The 18,937-nt window shown below is 51.5% G+C and overlaps 11 protein-coding genes across 11 annotated transcripts; 5 read left to right on the forward strand and 6 right to left on the reverse strand.

The window, feature by feature from the left end:
* Window positions 1-192: 192 nt before the first annotated feature.
* Window positions 193-1,035, reverse strand: N7459_003624 (alpha/beta fold hydrolase; the record flags this gene model as incomplete). The annotated part of the gene is made up of 1 exon (XM_056942808.1): window positions 193-1,035. One exon carries the CDS (start codon window positions 1,033-1,035, stop codon window positions 193-195), a length of 843 nt encoding a protein of 280 aa, XP_056802691.1.
* Window positions 1,036-1,980: 945 nt separating this feature from the next.
* N7459_003625 (uncharacterized protein) lies at window positions 1,981-2,922 on the forward strand (the record flags this gene model as incomplete). Its single annotated transcript, XM_056942809.1, has 1 exon — window positions 1,981-2,922. The coding sequence occupies one exon, from the start codon at window positions 1,981-1,983 to the stop codon at window positions 2,920-2,922; it is 942 nt and encodes a 313-aa protein (XP_056802692.1).
* Window positions 2,923-3,775: 853 nt separating this feature from the next.
* Window positions 3,776-4,964, forward strand: N7459_003626 (uncharacterized protein; the record flags this gene model as incomplete). The annotated part of the gene is made up of 3 exons (XM_056942810.1): window positions 3,776-4,030; window positions 4,104-4,219; window positions 4,271-4,964. The coding sequence occupies 3 exons, from the start codon at window positions 3,776-3,778 to the stop codon at window positions 4,962-4,964; spliced, it is 1,065 nt and encodes a 354-aa protein (XP_056802693.1).
* Window positions 4,965-5,175: 211 nt separating this feature from the next.
* N7459_003627 (uncharacterized protein) lies at window positions 5,176-5,530 on the reverse strand (the record flags this gene model as incomplete). The annotated part of the gene is made up of 2 exons (XM_056942811.1): window positions 5,176-5,328; window positions 5,393-5,530. 2 exons carry the CDS (start codon window positions 5,528-5,530, stop codon window positions 5,176-5,178), a joined length of 291 nt encoding a protein of 96 aa, XP_056802694.1.
* A 1,013-nt stretch (window positions 5,531-6,543) lies between these two features.
* N7459_003628 (N-terminal protein methyltransferase) lies at window positions 6,544-7,296 on the forward strand (the record flags this gene model as incomplete). The annotated part of the gene is made up of 1 exon (XM_056942812.1): window positions 6,544-7,296. One exon carries the CDS (start codon window positions 6,544-6,546, stop codon window positions 7,294-7,296), a length of 753 nt encoding a protein of 250 aa, XP_056802695.1.
* Window positions 7,297-7,860: 564 nt separating this feature from the next.
* On the reverse strand, window positions 7,861-10,365 carry N7459_003629 (uncharacterized protein; the record flags this gene model as incomplete). The annotated part of the gene is made up of 1 exon (XM_056942813.1): window positions 7,861-10,365. One exon carries the CDS (start codon window positions 10,363-10,365, stop codon window positions 7,861-7,863), a length of 2,505 nt encoding a protein of 834 aa, XP_056802696.1.
* A 1,297-nt stretch (window positions 10,366-11,662) lies between these two features.
* nemA (Nem1-Spo7 phosphatase catalytic subunit NEM1) lies at window positions 11,663-13,268 on the reverse strand (the record flags this gene model as incomplete). Its single annotated transcript, XM_056942814.1, has 2 exons — window positions 11,663-11,805; window positions 11,870-13,268. The coding sequence occupies 2 exons, from the start codon at window positions 13,266-13,268 to the stop codon at window positions 11,663-11,665; spliced, it is 1,542 nt and encodes a 513-aa protein (XP_056802697.1).
* A 612-nt stretch (window positions 13,269-13,880) lies between these two features.
* N7459_003631 (translation initiation factor eIF2B subunit beta) lies at window positions 13,881-15,399 on the forward strand (the record flags this gene model as incomplete). Its single annotated transcript, XM_056942815.1, has 4 exons — window positions 13,881-13,978; window positions 14,044-14,339; window positions 14,399-15,245; window positions 15,327-15,399. The coding sequence occupies 4 exons, from the start codon at window positions 13,881-13,883 to the stop codon at window positions 15,397-15,399; spliced, it is 1,314 nt and encodes a 437-aa protein (XP_056802698.1).
* An 842-nt stretch (window positions 15,400-16,241) lies between these two features.
* rps23 (40S ribosomal protein uS12) lies at window positions 16,242-16,818 on the reverse strand (the record flags this gene model as incomplete). The annotated part of the gene is made up of 2 exons (XM_056942816.1): window positions 16,242-16,420; window positions 16,560-16,818. The coding sequence occupies 2 exons, from the start codon at window positions 16,816-16,818 to the stop codon at window positions 16,242-16,244; spliced, it is 438 nt and encodes a 145-aa protein (XP_056802699.1).
* A 547-nt stretch (window positions 16,819-17,365) lies between these two features.
* Window positions 17,366-18,139, forward strand: N7459_003633 (DUF5315 domain-containing protein; the record flags this gene model as incomplete). Its single annotated transcript, XM_056942817.1, has 1 exon — window positions 17,366-18,139. One exon carries the CDS (start codon window positions 17,366-17,368, stop codon window positions 18,137-18,139), a length of 774 nt encoding a protein of 257 aa, XP_056802700.1.
* A 285-nt stretch (window positions 18,140-18,424) lies between these two features.
* On the reverse strand, window positions 18,425-18,862 carry N7459_003634 (MICOS complex subunit Mic12 family protein; the record flags this gene model as incomplete). The annotated part of the gene is made up of 2 exons (XM_056942818.1): window positions 18,425-18,778; window positions 18,842-18,862. 2 exons carry the CDS (start codon window positions 18,860-18,862, stop codon window positions 18,425-18,427), a joined length of 375 nt encoding a protein of 124 aa, XP_056802701.1.
* Window positions 18,863-18,937: the final 75 nt, after the last annotated feature.

Here is an 18,937-nt window from a genome sequence, read left to right on the forward strand (position 1 = left end):
AGTGAAAATCAAGTCATCCTTGATGACAGATTTTGCGGTGTTATATCCATTGCGCTTAGGGTCTTTGTGGACGGGCTATTCAGCATAAGATTCTTTTTACGGCTTATCAATTCAAGGGGCATTTGTTTTACCGACTTTTATGTTCGTTGCATGAAATTGATATCATGCTAAATGCATTATGATGCCGGTTTCTTACGGCGTCAGAAAGTCCAGAACTAGCTTGGAAATCTCATCCGGCTTATCCTCGAGAGAGAAGTGTCCACGGCCTTCCACAATATCGAGTTTCGAGCCTGGGATTGCTTGGTTTAGTCTATGAGCCCAATCGACGATCTGCCATCCATCTTCTGCGCCCCAGATGATATGCACGGGCAATTGGCCAAGACTTGGGAGTTTCTCAACAATCTCCATCGTATGCTTGGGATCGTAATGGCGAATCTGGTGCTCGAAGAGACTGCCTTGGCCTACTGGTCCAGATATGTAATCGAGAAAAGTATCCAGGCTGCTCGCCGCAAACTTCTCCTTGTCGTGCACTGCAGACAACAGCCATTCTCTGAAATGGGCGCGATGATCATGATCAGACTTTTTGATCAAGCTCTCCAGGCCGACTTGCATCTGCTGCTTGGTTCGCTTCGACGGGTAACTATCGAAGCTCACGGTGTCGATCAATGTCAATGTCTTGACGCGCCGCGGGGATTGAACGGCAAAGCGTTGCGCAATAGCCCCTCCAATATCGTGTGCGACTATGTGTGTCTCGCGCAGTTCCCAATGAGACAGAAGGCCCTCCAGTATGGGGACTTGACCAGATATCGAGGTGTCAATAGATGAATCCCATGGGCGCTCAGATAGTCCATACCCGAGGAGGTCGAAGACATGGACTCGATAGCCCGCTTTGGTGAGACTGGGAACGACGTTGCGCCATATCAAAGATGATGAAGGCGTACCATGCACCAAGACGAGAGGCTCGCCTTGGCCAAAGACGCCATAGGCAATGCGGCCTCCATTGATCAGACAGTTTTCGGTGGCTAGTGGCTGCATCGTTGTGGTCTATATATGTCGACGATGTTTGTCTTTGCAACTTTGAAAGATGCAGAACTTGAGTCACTTAAACTGGTCAAGTCTTTAAATCGCAAGAGAGTTGGCCGGCAGTCATCTCCATTTGTCAGCGTCGCATTTCTCTGATGGCTTTTGGATTTCAAATCGGAAGGCTTCCGATGGTCGGATCTTAGGAGCTCATGCTCCAATCACAATTAGGGTCATGTCAAGCTGGCTTAATGTTACAACCCCGGCTCTCGCAGGGACACTATATATAGTCTCTACGGTCCTACGTACCTTTACACCCCTACGGACCGTCTCGCAGCGCCGGTCCTAACACCTGCGTAGTCAGTTGGGATATGAAAGCCCGCATAATTCACGGTGACAATCTGAGATGTCGCGCTGAATTACTTGAATGGTATTATTTATAGACGTTGTTTCATCCTTCTTTGTTGTCGCCGGTTGAATAGGGCTGTGAGTTGATATGCGGCTTTGTAAGAAGCGTGCATGATGCTTGGACTCTAAAGATAGCACCCCGTTGCTGGTATAGGGATAATCCAAGATTGTCGAGTTTCAGTCTTTTATGTTTGCAGCAAGTAAGCGCCTTCTTCTCTTTCTGAAACGAACCCAACAATGCCAGCGTACCCTCACTGGCTGCAACGGCCTGTACTTAGCTGGCACAGTTAAGGTTGTCGCTATATCGACTCGCAGATAAGTTAGCTCGATGCCCAACCACTTTCTTGTGCTCATAGCTTAGTTCCAGAGGCTGGAGTGCCAAATATTCAACTCACCGATTTCTGTGGTCATTGGACGTTGTATGTACCAAAGGGCGACGCTCTCTTTGTTTCCCCTAACTTCCTTTTACTCTGATGCCGGGAAAGAGAGATTCAACTAACAGCCTGAATACTTCAGGACTCGACTATCATTGAATAAACTCGATCGAGCAAAATGTCACTACAAGAACTGCCCACCGAAATCCTGCTCATCATCCTTGAGTTTGTTGGCAGATGTGCCTGCCGGACGACCAAGGCGCGTAGCCTCACTGTCTGCAAGTGGTGGCATCGTCTTGCAGAGCCAATCTTCCTGGAAGACATCACAGTCTCTGCCAGCAGACTTTCCAAACTGTCCAGCGCATCACAAACAAAGATCAGACTCTTCACCCAACGGTTGGCTGTCAACGTGGGTGACACGTCTCCAAGTCCAGTTCACGCAAAAGGTCAACATCCGCACGGTCGTCATCTGCGGTTGAAGAGGTCGCAGGAAAAGCGACTTGTTCTCCATCTAGAACGCCTCAATCTATTGCTTCGCAACTGCTCCAGTCTTGAGTCTTTCTCCCTTGGCTGTTTTCCCGATCTTTCTGATAGTCTTCTGGGCTCGTGGTCCCCTAGTCGACTTCTGGACTCACTGTGGTCGTCAAAAATCTCGCGACTGGAGATGGACACTGGAGGTGTGGATTTTGGCACAGAAACAGGCCATTTATGTCCTCAACTAGCGCTGCAGATCCCGTCGCTACGATTCGTTCGGCTGCGAATGCGAAGTATTTGCCCGGACATTCTTCGGCTACAACACGCAGGCACATTTGGCCCATCTCGAATTGAAGAACTTATTATCAACCTGAGTCTCGCAGATCTCAACCAATACTCGATCTCACTTAGCGCTCATTGCTCAGGGCATAGTCCGGGCTTGGATCTAGCAGAGGACATGATCGTGGCCGGCAAAGCCGCCGTCAGAGACACCCCAAGCCTCAAAACATTGAAGATTGTTGGCTATATATTCCCGAGCGGGCAGGCTGTGACGCATGATTGTGTGGCTGATATCACCAAAATCTTGTCCGAGGATCTGGATTCTGATAGCGACTGCAATTGGGCTTGTGAAGACTATAAAGGCTGACCAAAAGAGAGCATTTTCCTTGGCTTTTATAGCTGCATGACCAGAACCATCAGATAAAATAATTCCGTTTTCGCTTCTCTAAACCCCTCCGTATAGCCACATTAGCAAACCAAAGAATATGGCTTCAAATTCATGGGGGCTCGTCCAGTCTCGGTTGGGGCGAGAAGTGAGACTTGACGTCTCGGCCCAAAGCCAAGGAGGGGCGAGACTAGCAGAATGCAGTAGAGCCTCACGAACTCATCTTTCCACAGACCTCTCACGCCCTGTCATGCTTCCTTTCGGTATGCCTCACCTGCCTCTGGCTATCTAGATACCTCATCGGTATCTCTCACTGGCCATGGCAGTCGATGCAGCCGGGCTGCCCTTGGGCAAACTCCCCCCGCCGCGCTCAGCCGAGTTTCTATGGATCGACAACCATCGTGAGACTCGCGAGAAATCCAGTGGAAAAGCCACCTTTCGGTCCAAGCAAGCATGGCTGCGATCAAAGTCCCACAGATTGCGGAAACAAGCAGGTCTACAACGACTCAAAACCTCCATCGCCCCGTTTCCGACCACTGGGTGCGTCTCGGCGTCTACGCCCTCTTATACTGATCCACAGAGTCTGTCAGATCCGCATTCATTGGTCTTATACCCATCACTTACGGTGAGCATTCTCAAATGCTTCCCTTCCCTGCCACTCGACGTCAATTGGGATGTCAACTTGTACCTGCATCATTGTAAGTGGTTGTCTTGCCCCAGCAACCGAAAGTCGCTCCCACGCGACATGGGCCATCTTTTTCCAAGCTCTCTGCTAATAAATGATCCAGATGAGCATCACACGTCAAAGGCTTGCTTCCCTTTCGGACATGCCAGTATGACGCCTTGGTTTTGGCAGAAAGCCCTCGATCATCCCACATTGATTCCAATAATATTATCTTGCGGGGCATTCCATCGCTGTGCGAGTCTAAAGGCGAGCGGCGCTGCTCCGCATGTTGTGCACCGTTCTCGTCAAGATGCACTTCGACTCAGGGCAGATGCAATAAAGTCAATCCAGAAATTATTAGAGGATGCTTCGACGGTCTACTCAGAATCTGCCGTTGTGGCAATCGCCCGACTGTTGTGTCTGGAGGTGAGTATCCATCACCAGCCGTCGTTGTTCGAGCGTCTTGATTTGAGAGACATTGGCTGATGTAGGATTCTAGGGTGCCGAAGCCAATACAAGTGCCGTCGAGACACACGGTGTCGGTCTCAGAATAATCGTTGATAGCCTTGGGGGGTCAGACAACTTTGAAAGTCAGACAAATACTATTATCTATAGGTGAATGTTCCCTTGGGTGCAAGAGTATACTCTTGCTAACACCTTTCTCAGCTGCGACTTCTTAAAAGGTTACATCATGAACTCACCTCCCACATTCTCTGTGGCTGATCGGTGGGAACAAGACGTACAAAGCCAGATTGCTGTAGACCCCAACCGGGTACGCGCAAGATCCGCGCTTGGGAGTCACTTTGTGACCTCTCCTTGGTCTGGCGCTCTCCATTCATCATTACGATCATCGCTTCGGCTGTGCCGACAGCTAGCGCTCTATTTCGAGAGCACATTCTACGCCCAGCCAAAGCTATCTTCGGCAGGATTGGTCATTGAAAATAGCTTGCTTATATTGAGTCGCCGGCTGCTGTCTCTTTCAGGTGATCCTTTGCTCGATCCTTTCCAGGATACTTTGCGACAATCCATCCTAGTCTACTGTGGACTACGATTTTGGAAATTTCAGGGCATGCCATTCATGGTAGTTCATTTTGAGCGCTTCCAACGGACTTTGGTATCAAGTCTATCTTTGATTCAGGAGGATTCCCGTCTATGCTTCTGGGTTTTATTTGTAGGCGGGCTCGCCTCTCAAACGTTCAAATGTCATTCCTGGTTTTTGTTTCAGCTGAGGGAAACTGCGGAGCAGTTGTCTCTACGTGATTGGGATCATGCTCGCTCTTTGCTAGAGGGGTTTTTCTTTGTGTCCTACCCGAAAGATGATCCGGCGGAAGTCTTTTGGGAATCTGTACTCCAAAATTGAATGTATGCCTACCACTGAGCTCTTCTACCACTCGGCTCCGTTCTCTTCATCGCCAACGCACCAGCTCAAATGATTCGATCTATATACTACATTGACAACATCATTTTCAGACCCTAGGATTCACATGTGAGATTACTCCCTCGTGGGAATTCCAGTACGATCCGGTCGATGTTCAAACTCGTCGACAGATATATTGTTCTATCATAATCCATCATATTCCATTCATTTCATCGATGAGCTTGGCAATTTGCCTCTTGATAACCATGTAACCTTCATCGTGGGCTGATGAAAACTTATTCATGTTAGCATGGTCACCGTCGATAGTGATATGAGATGCAAGCTCGTGTGCCGAAAACGAAGCATCCTAGTCGATAACAATCAGGTTAGTCCTATATAAAATGGTAGAGTAATTGGTAATTCTGTCTAACCTTTCTCTGTGGGCGCTGCGCATGCTCGTCGTTCCTTTTTGCAACGGCATACGTGATATCAAATCTGCCGCTTATAGAAGAGAACTGCTTCAATACATCCAGTAGCCAGTGAGCTTCCTTGTAGGTGACGGTTTCCATTTGATCGGATCCGTGTATGCTCTCCAAATAAAGTTCCAACCCAGCAGTACTAGGTCCTAATTCAGGGGTTTCCATGAATATTATCCCATGGGTTGAGTTGCTGATTGTGCGAGAGCGCATGGAGAGGCTGTACAGCATGTTTTCAGAGTAAAGTATAGCCTAGATGGTTTCATCAGCACCATCTAGAGTTGTGTCGGGACAATGGTACTATACACTCTTTATTATACTACCACCGAAACTGTGGGCTAGGAAGATAATGGGACGATCGTGTGTCTGAAGGAAATTCGTTAGCATTATGTCTTCGGAAATCAGTCACCACTTATACATACGTCGGAAGCCTCTCTCATTTTCCATAAATCAGAAACCAGCTCTTCCGATATTCTTTGCAGGGGTGGTGATTCCGAATGGGATTCTTTGGCCGATGCATTGTAGCCCCAGGTAAGAACTCTGATACGCGGTATATCTGTTGGTAGCAATGTTTTAAGCCAGTTCACCCCGTTGGGAGCTGTCCATGATTTCTCTCGATGGCCGTTCAGTCCATGAACAGCGACAATGCTAAGATCGGCTATCAGCTCAGTCTGTGGCGGGATATGGCGTGTTGCATTCATACTCGACTAGCGGAGACTGGCCTTCGTACAACAGCTTGAGACCGTCTTCGCCAGATATATCCTGCTGTTTCCATTGCGATATCTAAATATCTATGAACACGCAAATCACACTACCTAGATACTGCATCTATGCTTACAGTCTTTCTGTCTGTTGACCGGGGCCGGCTGAGCGGCCAGCACCACATACAAGACATCGGCGTCACTTCTGGTAAGCGATGATATGAAGGACGATATGTTGATCTGTCAAGGTTGCTCCGAGAGCAGGCAGGTCAAGTTCAGCAGACGAAAACCACGCATGTCGCGTCAAATCGGTCGGTCACGTGTATTATGAGGTAAGCATATCACGACGCCCATAAAATTTCCCGACATCTCGCCGTCACCATTTCTCCCATTGCTGATTTGATAATGTCTGCAAATTCAGAGAAGCCAGGGGAATCAATAGGAGACGCTCTATCTTCGACCCCTGCGGACTCCAAAATCAACCATGCCGCCTCAATAGACTACTGGAGCAGTGTCCCCAGTACCTCGAGCCAGATGCTGGGCATGCTGGGCACTTATCCATGGTATACACGCATCGAGCTACAAGGGTCCAAGAATTTCCTGACCAAGGTCCGGCGACTGATACCGGGCATCTCTCCTGGCGGGAAATTCCGTTTGGGTGTGGACTGCGGCGCGGGCGTGGGACGCGTCACGGAGGGCTTTCTCAGCCATGTCTGCGAAGTGGTCGACGCGGTAGAACCCGTCGAGAAGTTCACTCACGTCCTCAGAGAGAGCAAGCTCAAACAAGAGGGCGTCGTGGGAGACATCTGGACTGTCGGTCTGGAGGACTGGCATCCGCAGAAAAACTACGACTTGATCTGGACTCAGTGGTGTGTGGGCCATCTGACAGATGCACAACTGATTGAGTACATCGCGCGGTGCCGCGGCTCGCTGGCCAAGACCGGTCTGATGGTGGTCAAGGAGAATCTTTCCACTGATCCTCGCAATCAGGATATGTATGATGACCTGGACAGCAGCGTCACGAGAACGGACGCAAAATTCCGGCAGATTTTCGACGCTGCAGGAATGGATGTGATCAAGTCCGAGATTCAGACTGGATTTCCCAAACAGTTCAAGCTGCTGCCTGTCAAGTCTTATGCGCTGCGACCAAAAGTTTGAACGGCTTGGAAGGAGCCGGCTGCTACAGCCTCTCACTCCATCAAGAATCTTGGTAGTCCCTTTGAGCTGCAGGGATTAGATTCACGAATGACCGACTCTCTCATAGGAGATGAGTACCGTCAGTTCAAGCATCCTCTGATAATTATTTGGATCGCGACTGCCAGTCTCGTGGGCACGGATCATTCACCCCACGCTGCGATCTGCATGCTACCATTGCATGTGAAGCTTGAATGAGTCTTGTATGATAATCCAGCCCAGCATATCGTTACGTCCTCGTGTTGGTATATCAGGTAAATCGCAGCAGAGGGTAATCCGGGATCCTCTGGCTTCCCTCACATAAATGGATACTGTTCGCAGACTAGAGTTCCAAATCTCTGCAGAGTATATTAACTGCCAATTCTACACTGCAACTGTATCTTAATATCTAAGATCAAGCAAATCAGTACAAATCTCATCGCTGCTAGATTAAAGAAGCACACTGCCTGTCTGACATGACGAGGCTGAACAGACATTCAACCCAGATGATTTGCACTCTGGTCCCAGCATTTCATAATACATCACCCATCATCCACCGTACGACTCATCGCTCGAGCTAAGCTGGCACAAAACCTTCGCCGCCATAGGCGTGTTGCCACACACTCGCTCCTTGGCGTATCCTTTAAAGTCGGTTGTGCATGTCGTCGCCAGATTGACGCACCCGAAAGTGCCGGCCGAGTCATCGCCAGGCGCGTATACGCATCCTGGCAACTCTGATTTGACTGAGAACGTGTGCTTGGGCGGGAAGGGCAGATCCCCAATCTTGATGTCGCCGCTCGCCTCCCAGCTGGACGCCGGTGTAGCGTTGCACAGATTGGGATTCTCGTCAGCATCGCCGCTCTTCACAACAAATGCCTTCCATTCTGGGTCCAGGGTCTCTTCGCTGAAGGCAATGTAAATTTCAGCGGTCGGAGATGCTGATGCCGAAGAAGTGGTGGAAGTAGACTTGGTTGAAGTCGAAGAGGTATCAGCCGACGACGTTGATGCCGATGAGGTAGTCGACATAGTCGAGTCACTCCCTGAGGATGATGACGTAGTCGACGTAGTCGAGTCACTCCCTGAGGATGATAAGGTAGTCGACGTAGTCGAATCACTCCTTGAGGATGATGGATTTGAACTACCGGACGCGGTGCTAGTCGAAGTTCCAGACGCAGTGCCGGCACCGGACGTCAGTGGTACCTCTCGTGCCACACAGGCAACCTTGGTGGTGCTTTGGATGGTCGTCGGGGTGGAAAAGCACCCCGAGGTGGCAAAGCATGTTGTCGTGACGGTTGACCAGTGTGTCACAGAAGTCACATTGTCTGTTAGGATGATTGACTTGGTTCCAAGAATCTCATCATCGAAGCAGTCAGTGAAGGTCACAGATGAGCAAGACGAGCTCGAGCTGGACGTTGATGATGAGCTCGTTGCGCTCGACGACTCGGTGTTAGACTTGGTCGATGACTGGGAGTCCGACTGGCTGGAGTCCGACTGGCTAGTGTTGTCATCTTTCTCCTTCTTTTCCACCTGCTCTTCCACGGATTGCCAGAAATCCGTAAGATCAACCATATCGTCCGTGAGATTCTCAACGGTTTTGATCTTGTCATCGGGGAGATCTTCGACGTCGTCTGGAAGGTTGGCATCTATTTCCTTTCCTACCTCGGAGATGCAGCCCAGGACACCACCGAGAGCACCACTAGCAATACTTGCGGCTTTACTAGCAGCACTGCTTCCAATATCCTTGACGGCATTTTCGGCTGTGCTGAGTGTGCTTCCGATATCACCAAACAAGCTTCTCTTCTTGAGAGATCCGGAGCAGCCAGACTTCGATGTATCAATGTCGTTCGTTTCGGAGTACTCCGTAGTGTCGTCGAGAAGCTCATTCAGCTCGCCTTTATACTTCTTTCTTGACGTCTTGTCCTTGATGTCATTTCGGTTGTCCCAGAGTAGCTTCCAGCGCCCTGCAAGGATAATACCCTGGTCAGAAGCTGCTCCGGAAGTGGTAGCAGTAGGGGCTGCAGTCAAGGTTCCCCATGCAACCTCTGATGGAGTGCCGGTCGGCTCGTATTCAACAATCGCAGCTAGCCATTCGGAAGAACTTCCAGTCAAGGAGCCACTGACCGCTAAGATATCCTCGGCGGATGGCCACGTCGTCGATACAGTGGGCTGTGACGCGGTGGTGCTTCCACTGGAGGACGTACCTGTTCCAGAAGCTGTCGAACCAGTAGATGTACCAGTGGAGCTGCCGGTCAAGGTGCCCGTTGAGGTACCAGTACTCAATTTTGAGCTACTCCTCGGAGCGCCGGATGGATCTGAAGGGTGGTGCGCCCCGTTGGTGCTGGTAGATGACCGACTCGTGTCGGTTGAGGAGTCAGTTGACGAGTCACCCCCTGTTGTAGACTGAGACGGAGATGACGATGAAGATGCAGCACTGCCACCAGACACAGAAGACTTCGAGCCACTCGTAGCAGAAGCCTTGCCACTGGATGATCCAGATGTTATCGTGTGAGCACCACGGGTAGACGACGAAGATGAGGTCGTGTCAATACTCAAGCGAGCAGCAGACGCAGTCTCATTGGCAGACGATTTATGGGATGATGACTTTCCGGACTTGGTTGACAACCTGGGACTGGTTATAGTCGAAGCAGGGGTACTCGAGCCTGCAGACTGCTTCGACGTTCGTGTACGAGCGCCACCGCGAGTGCTACCAGATACACCAGAGCGGGGGGTAGAATAGGACTTTTGCGGGGAAATCGGTGTGAAGTGAACAACGGGGATCGAGCCAGGCGGAATCGTGATGGAGGTGGTCAGATTCTCCTTACGGTATCCCGAATGGAGCGCTGTCGAAGTGAACGAAGTCGTAGGCGTCGATGAACCGCCTGGACTGCTGCCTCCAATTCCAATCGCAGTAAAGTCAACCACGGCTGCCGAACCGGACGGCACCGTGATGGAAGTGGTGAGAACCGTCACTTGGTCATTCTCATCGTGGTCCACAGCTCGCACGCCTTGTAGAAAGGGGAGCAACCAGACACCAACACCTCTCCAGAGAACCATCTTCTCAATGGGATCGAACGCCGGGGGAAGGAGTGGAGTGAGATCCGAGAGGCCGACAGATCTCTGCAAACACGTTTTATACGGCTTGCTGTGGCCCACTGGGAGTGAAACGCCCGGGGCCGGTCTATATACATCTCATGCTCCACCGATTCGACGAATCGACTTTGCTTTAGACAGCTCATGCGACAACATCCATGACAACATGCCCATGGCGTAATTATGCATCGACATGATTGCAACTGGGTCGAAAAGCGCCCGAGAGAGATGAAAGTGGATATCACAACAGTAATGCTGTTGCAGTGCAATTGTTCACGAATGGGGCCACTGTGCTTCTCGCATGACAAAAGTGCAGTCTGTTCTTGCCTTGCTTGGACGGGGACGAATGAAATCGCGCACTTCTCGTCAACGTCCCGGCTGTTCATTTATTTGCAGCAATCCGTCTGGCTTTCGTCCGAGATTTCAGCCTTGTCGGGACGCGTGTCAGTATTCCTTCAAAGTTGGCTATTAGCACCTGACTCGCAACGACATGGTTCATGGTGCAGGTTTATTTCAGATTCAAGGGCCATTCAGCGAGAGGAAACAGCCGGATGAACGATTATGAGCTGGCCCCAACACTCCTTTGTAACGGCTCCTGACTCACGGGGCCCAAGAGATGTCATGAATTCCGGAAATCCCTCCAGTTTTCACAATGCCCGGAGAGATCGCTACTTCGTTCGAGGCAGACAGACTTTCCTTTGCGAAAGTCCATTTGCATTCATCTGGCATGGAAAGTCCAAGGTGTGAACGTGCTGATGCATTCTTCTGCATGCATAGGATGTCGTCAGGATGTCCGGCATATCCACACCAGTGGAGCTCGGGGCCAATTCTTCACACGGTTGGGGCCCGCGTTAGACCCGATATGAGCTCGGAGATTTCGGAAAGCATTGAGTAACAGAATGAGGGTTGGCCCCAAGGGCGGTATCCTGTTGCCCTGCTACGTCCCCATAGCTATGATCCATAGACCAACAATAGCTTTCTTCGGATGGGATGCGGCGTGAACGCTACGTCGCTAGATAAGATGGAGGACCTTGTGTAGGATATATACGGCCCTTCCATTCGCCAGGCATCTGGAAGACAGCCAATCCCATTATCAATTATGACGGGATAAGAGCTTTGTACGCCCGACTTGACATCCTTCATGAAACCAATGTTTTGGCTGGTTGGAGTTTCTTGTTGAAAGGGCCGCTGCTTCTAGTAGAACACAAAAAAACTCCCTTTACACCTACATGCCTATCCATAGTTACAAGCCAGAGATCAGCTACGTCTCGATTTCGCCTCGGCGAAGCGCCAGAAAAGCCCTGACGTCGGTGGCGTATTGCAAGGCCTCAAGCAGGGGGATCAGGTGCAGCAGACCGTTATCCGTAGGGTCGTTGATCCAGCCCTCAATAGGGATGGCATTGTCTGTACAGTCAACGTTAGCATCAAGCGATCCCAGAAATCGAAATCCGATCGTGTAGCAACGCACCCTCATGGAAGATATAGCTCATCGGGCTGTTGTCCAAGATCATCACCTTGCTCAGATCCGGTTCCACAGAGCTGAGGTCTTTGATGTATGCGCCGTTGCGGAGCGTGCAGTGCTGTCGGTAATAACGGGCCTGGAAGTACTTGCGTTCCTGCTCGAGCCAGTCGATCACGGGATCGGCGTACTCCTGAACACTCGCCGTAAAGATCACGAGTTTGTACCACTTGCAGATCTTGCGCAGAAAGTCGTCGCAATGAGGCCGCTTGTGAACATAGTATAGAATCGGGTGTTGCGGCCCAAGGGTGGTCTGCGGCCCCCCGGGCGTCAATGCGGTCGTCATGGGCATAGAGAGTTTGACTTCCACCATGTGGCCGCTGGACATGCGTCCACCCTTGGCGAGCGAGTGAATAAGGGTTTCATCGAGGTCCAGCACCAAGGTCTTCTGTGGGAGCTTGGCATTGCGCGGAGCAGCGGTATATGAAGGCAAGCGGGGAGGGAGGAGAGGTCGCGGTGGAGTGGGAGAGTGCGGGTACTTGGTGATGCGATGAACTGAAGGAGAGGTGGGAGATTTCAGACTGTCCAAGTTGACGCCCGCCTGGACCCGGGCCACGCCCTCCGGCATCGGCGGACCCAAATCAGCACTCTGCGTGCGTCGCTGTCTCTGGCGCTTCAGAGATTCTTCGTTATGAAGCTTGATCCGTATAGATCGCCGCGGTGTGCTTTCGTCGGGAATGATGTCTGCGTCGTGGTCCAGGCTCTTGCTGGGCCGGTGGCTCTTTCCACTTGTATGTCCACCCGCACTTCGTCGCTCGTGATCTGATTCCGAGGTCGTTGACAGGACAGATTCACGAGATGTTTGGGATTTCAACTTGCGAGTAGACCCACTGCGTCGCCGAGTTTCTACCCGAGAGCCCCCTTTAACCGGCCGGTTCCTTGAACTGGAAGACGATCTCCAGATTTTCCTGACTGGAGCAAGGAGTGAATAACCCCCGTCAGTGTCGCGAAAACATTGCGCCACAAGCACGCCAGGGGCGGCAAGTGTAGAAAGAATAAACCGGATTGTTTCGGTGATCGCGTCGAAGATGCGCCGCGTGATAAGTCGCCAGGTACTCTTGGTTACGAGCGCCCCATTATTCTGAACACCATTTATCAAAAGCGCTTTCTCGTCGAGCGGATAGGGCGTGTCCTCTTCTCGGTCATATTCCGGGGGTGATACCGTGCCGTCGTAGCTCTTCTCGCCAGTGGAGCCCGTGCGAAAGCTATCTTGACTGTAAGACCGGAGCTTGCCAAGGTCTCCGGGCGGGGTCGCGCGCTGATTATCACCGTGTGACTGCGATCGTGGCCGCGCCGAACTGGAAGATTGGCCGATGACTCGCGATGAGAGTATGTTCAGCGAGTTCATCTTCCAACGAGGCCCACGGGAGACAGGGGCACGGGGGATCTAAAGACGGGTGGAAGATCGTGAGCGAGTCGTCAAAGCCACCTGGGGCAGTCCATCAGGGGTCGTATGGTCGTAGGGTCGAGGAGCCTCAAGGGGAAGGGAGGGGCATCGCAAGGAGACGTAAGCTGGACAAGTTCTACCGACCTCAATGCGCCAGTCACCCGTTACCTCGGAAGTACTTCCACGCCTCCAGTCCGGTTTCGACCACGAGTAGTAGCAAGGAATGCAAGGATGCCAAGAGAACGGGGGATTGAGTCAAAGGGACCGGAATCAAAAACGAACGCGCGAAGCCGAGAAAGGAGAAGAAGGGCGACAGAGGAACAAAGTGTGGGGAAGCGGACAAAGGTTGAACGGCAGAAAATCGGTTTCGTTGCCCACTTTGGCCGTCGCCTGTGATTCTTCGTCCTGCAGGAACGCCGTCTCTCTCTATCTGCAGCAGATTGCCGCGAGAGAAGAAGCAACAGGGCAGCGAAATATTTCCAACCCAGTCGAGAACCCTTCCATTCGGAGACTTTACCTACGAAGTGCGCTAACCCTACAACAAAACTTCGGCAATCCTCATCCCACTTCCTCATGCCGTCGACGTCGTTGGCCCTGACGCCGGGCCTGGCGTCCTTCCTCAAGTCTCTCAAGAATAGTCCGATTGATACCTCTATTGAGGATCTGATCTCGTGCGCCTCCCCCTAGAGTGTGGTTATCATACCATCCCATCGCTAACTATGAGGCCAACCCTCAGATTACTCAAACGACGTCAAATCCGCCATTCTCGATCATGCGCAACCGCAACGGCTTACCTCCTACGTGGAGTGGTCTCTATGTGCCGTACCTCCGATTCGGCAAAGCTTATTGAGCGGGTGCAGAGCGTGGGAAGGCGCCTGATGGCTGCGCAGCCTCGAGAGATGGTGGTGGGGAACATTGTACGACGAGTGCTCGGCCTGATTCGCGACGAGGCGGAGGATGATCGTGAAGCTGAGTTCGCTCTCAGCGAAGCTGGATCCGAAAGCCAGCCCCATACTCCTCGAGCTTTCGACGGTTAGTTTTCCCGCATTGCCTTCGAGAGCAGTAATGTGTGACTCATGAAATGGGAACAGATGCGTCACTGCCTCTGGACCGAGATACGCTCGGTCTACGAGCCGACGGCTCAGACCGATCTTCCTCCCGGCCTCCCCTTACCTCTATGTTTAGTCTCCTCTCCCATCCTGAACCAGAGACCTCGCTACCAAGCACACCGGGCACCCAATCTCCAAGTGGACGGGTGCCCGGTCACGGCCCCAGTAAAGATGTGCGAGCAGAGGTCTTGGAAGGTATTGGCGAGATTATCGACGAACTTGGGCAGGTAGACGACCAGATTGCCGCTTATGCATTGGATCATATTCACTCCAACGAGATTATCCTCACACATACCTCGTCGACGACGGTGCAAAGATTTCTGCTGAAGGCCGCCGCCAAGCGCAAGTTTACCGTGATTCACGCCGAGTCGTTCCCCAACAATCATGAGACTACGCATGCCACTGTCAGCGGCAGCACCTCTGGCGACGAGGAAAACTTGAGCTTTGAATCCTTCCAAAAGCCACTGATCGCCCACGGTATCACCGTCATCCTCATTCCTGATTCCGCCGTCTTTGCCCTCATGTCCCGTGTGAACAAGGTCATCTTGGGTACCCACTCTGTACTTGCTAATGGCGGCCTCATCGCGGCTGCTGGTACCCGTGTTATTGCCCGCGCTGCCAAAGTCCACCAGACCCCGGTCGTCGTCGTCAGCGGTGTCTACAAGCTGAGTCCCGTTTACCCATTCGACTTTGATGCTCTCATCGAATACGGCGATGCCAGCAAGGTCATTCCTTACGAGGATGGTGACCTGGTCGAGCAAATCGATGTGCAAAATCCGCTCTATGACTACGTCCCGGCGGAACTTGTCGATCTTTATATCACCAACTTGTAAGCCCCCCCCCCCCCCCCCCCCCTGCCCTTCGTCTTCTCGTTGCAATTTATATGACTGACCTTATCGTTTCCATGCAGAGGTGGTCATGCCCCATCATATCTCTACCGAATTGTGTCCGACCACTACCGAAAGGAGGACATCAGCTTTTAAAACAGATGTCAATCAAAAATCAATTGCACTACAGGTCGTCAGTGGGACGATTCAAGAAGCATGGTAGAAACAATACCCGAGGAATGATGTGCGATGATCGTTATGCGGGAGTCTTGACTAAAAGGCTTTCTATATGGAACGCTTGGCGAGTAGATATAAAGATCAAGATATACGTTATAAAATGGGAATTAAAGAAATCCCTTCTTTTCTGTTCCTTATTTACTACAAACGTTCGATGTAAATATTGACAAGCAATTGGTGTCTTTTCTCATAACGTAACGTTTCGAGATGTGATATATATTGGAGGTTCGCCCAACATTCGACATCGAAACATCTATTATATACAAATTTGGAATTTATATACCAGTAAAACAGGGAAATGAATTGGCATTGATCGTACTATCTGAGTGCAGCAACTCTTGCATGTATATCTTGGAGTCTGGTCACGTTAGGGACGGTGGTCCCGCATCAGCAGGAAGATGGGCCTAGAAACCTATAGATAGGCTCGACAAATACACCGAGCGATCCCGCAGGCGATAGTATAGAGATGTTATCCAGGTCGACTTATCAATGGACAGGGGCAACACGATATTACGACTTCTCAATGCTTACAAGTCCAATACGAGCAAGATGAGGTAACAAGCCCCCAAGATGAAGATCATAGCGCCATGTCTTTTTGGAATTTATCAAATCGTGGTAATTCGGACACATGCATCCAGACGAAAGCCCGCCCGGGTAGTATTTCCCCAAAAAAAATTCTCATGAAATCCAGGCGCTGATAAGGCGGGCTTCCTGTCCGACACCGATTCTACTCCTCGACCCCATTTTGCTTTTTGACTCTTTTAAGAGCGGGGCTTCTCCTTCTTCTCCTTCCACAGAGCGAGCAGACCGACACCGGAAACCTTGACGACCTTGAAACGGACACCGGGAATATCACCCTTGGCCTTGCCCTTACGACCGAAACCGGCCAGGAGAACCTCGTCGTTCTCGTCGATGAAGTTCAGGCAACCGTCGTTGGGGACTGTAGTAAAACGTCAAGTTAGCACCTTGTGTCTGTGATAGGATTTCGTTGGTCATTCAGTATCCGCGCGATCCTAAGCGCACATATCGCCAGATGACCCGAACATCGCTAACGCGTCATAATTCTGAGGGAGACCAACCGAAAGCAGCGACCTTCTTGCCGTTCTTGATCAGCTGGACCTTGACACACTTCCGGATAGCGGAGTTGGGCTGCTTGGCCTCAACGCCGACCTTCTCGAGGACGATACCCTTGGCGTGGGAAGCACCACCGAAAGGAGAGGACTTGTAGGCGGTACCGAGAAGGCGCTTCTTGAAGTGCAGGTCGGCCCAGCGCTGCTCCTTGCGGTGCGCCTGGAGCTTGCGGGCGGCGTTAAGACCACGGGGCTTTCCTTTACCCATATTGACGGATTATTCTTGACGGTCAACTAAAGCGAGAGAGAATTCGCGTTAGTCTTCGATTCTGATGTCTCCAGTCTTTGGCGAATCGAGTCGTGAAAGGGTTCGGCGAGTGTGCGTGTAGAGAGGGTCGAAGACAGTATCGGACTTTTTGTGCGTGCTGGCGATGTAGGGCTCGCCTTTCTGCCACACAAAAAGAAATCCCAGACGCCTTTGCCAACTGGAGGTGACACGGAGAGATGAATGGCGGTATACGTACCGGTTGAAACTGGGTGTTGTCGCCAAAAGGGCTGGGGGTCGTGGGGTGTCGAAAAGTCGAAGGTTTCGGATTCGCCTTGGACGGCCGCTCTCGCTTGCTTGGGACGCTTCCTCCCGTGACTTTGTGCGCTTGCCCTAAGCGAGTCACGGGATCCATCAAACCCCCACATCTATTATATAATCAAGTGCTCCCGATAGCGATAGCGATAACGGGCGTTATCGTTATCCGGCTCCAATCTACTTAGTTACCTAGGCTGCTGCATGGCGGAGCTGTTGATGGAACACAACCGCCATGGAATCATCGAAGAAACCTGCGAGCTCCCAGCGGCTACCACCGCCGGCCCTATTCCAGGGCCCTCCCTCTCACAATGCATCCAATATCTCTCTTTCAGTACCACCGGCCACCTCTAATCTTGCGACTCCTTCCGGCAGCCAACCTCCGCCTCTCCATCGCAACCGGTCACCCCGCAGCAATGACGGCAACAGCGTGGAGCATCGCGGTCTACTGTCACCACTTGTCGCTCGTCGCCCTTCCAAAAACGACGTCGATGGCTCCGATGCCATCTGGCAAGAAATGCAGAGCGCCTTGTCCGAGGTTGAATTGAGTGCTGTGACCAGAGAGCACGTCTTCGGCGAGAAACACGCAGAGGCACTGGAGGACTTGCGATTAAAACAATTAAAGCTTGCACAAGCTTGGGCGCGCAGTGAGGCTGACGATGAGGTTGTCGATTCTAGCCGCAACACTGCAGACGGAGATGCCGCTCTGCGACAAGGCTCTACAGAAGCAAGTAGCGCGGAGGCTGCAGCCCGTGAACAAGATCCCACGAGAGATCGCGTCTCGTATCGGGCTTTGGATGAGGAGACGGAAAAGGACATTGTTCTTGCGCGTAAACGGCGCGAGGCGAATGATCGATACTTTGACCGGGTCAACCAGGGCGTGTTAGATGTTGTTGCCAAGCTCGAGGAAGTCTCCCAGGCTATGCGCGCCATGGAGCGGGAAAGCATGGATATCTGGAGCGATTCAGAGAGCGCGACTACGGCACCGTCGTCGACCAGCATGGAATGACACCTCGTCCTGTTCAAGCGATGCTGGCCAACGCCAGGGCTTATCGTCTTGTCTATCATGCATTAATGCCATCATGGAACCGCGCTGGACGCGCGTCAAATCCCTGGCATCCATAATAATACTAATACTACATTGTAAACTATCACAAAATCGCAACATGAATCAAAGAAAGTCTATTTGACATCGTTAAGGGTATCCAAACTCCGGTACTCATCACGCAAATACAAAAAGAAACATATTGTACATATTCAGACATGGAGGTCGACTCAAGAGCAGGGTCGTCTCTTACTCTTTTTTGAGCAAGTTCATTGCGGCTTTCCATCCATCTGCTGCGGTGTCCCGCACATCTTCCCATCGAGTATCGTGCGCCTTGCGAGCCAATTTCTCGACCTCTTGATTCCACCGATGCTTCAAGACTTCTTTCATGGTTGTCTGATCTTCATGTCTGACACTTTGATCTTCCGAACATCGCGGGATATCCTGTGGAGCAAAGCGACGGTCATAAGCACCTGAAGACGAGGCTAGCCAGTTGATTTGATCAACTTGTTCGCGAATGGCTCTCCGCTGTTCCAGGCGATTGGCCCGGTGGACCTGGATAGTAAGGTACAAGACCGAGGTGGTGAGGGCAAAGCCGCTGAACTGATGATTGGACAAATGAGAATCAGTAAGCGTTCCAAGGTATCCAGATACAATGAGACGTACAAAGCCCACGAAGAAACCCATCGCGGCGATCTGTTCGATGGTCGCCTCAGCGCCAGTTGTTCATACGTGGCACGCTGAAAGCCCAGTCCAGGGTAA

The sequence above is a fragment of the Penicillium hispanicum genome (genome assembly GCF_028827665.1).
Source record: "Penicillium hispanicum strain IBT 35686 chromosome Unknown utg000003l_segment0_segment0, whole genome shotgun sequence".
Classification (NCBI taxonomy): Eukaryota; Fungi; Ascomycota; class Eurotiomycetes; order Eurotiales; family Aspergillaceae; genus Penicillium; species Penicillium hispanicum.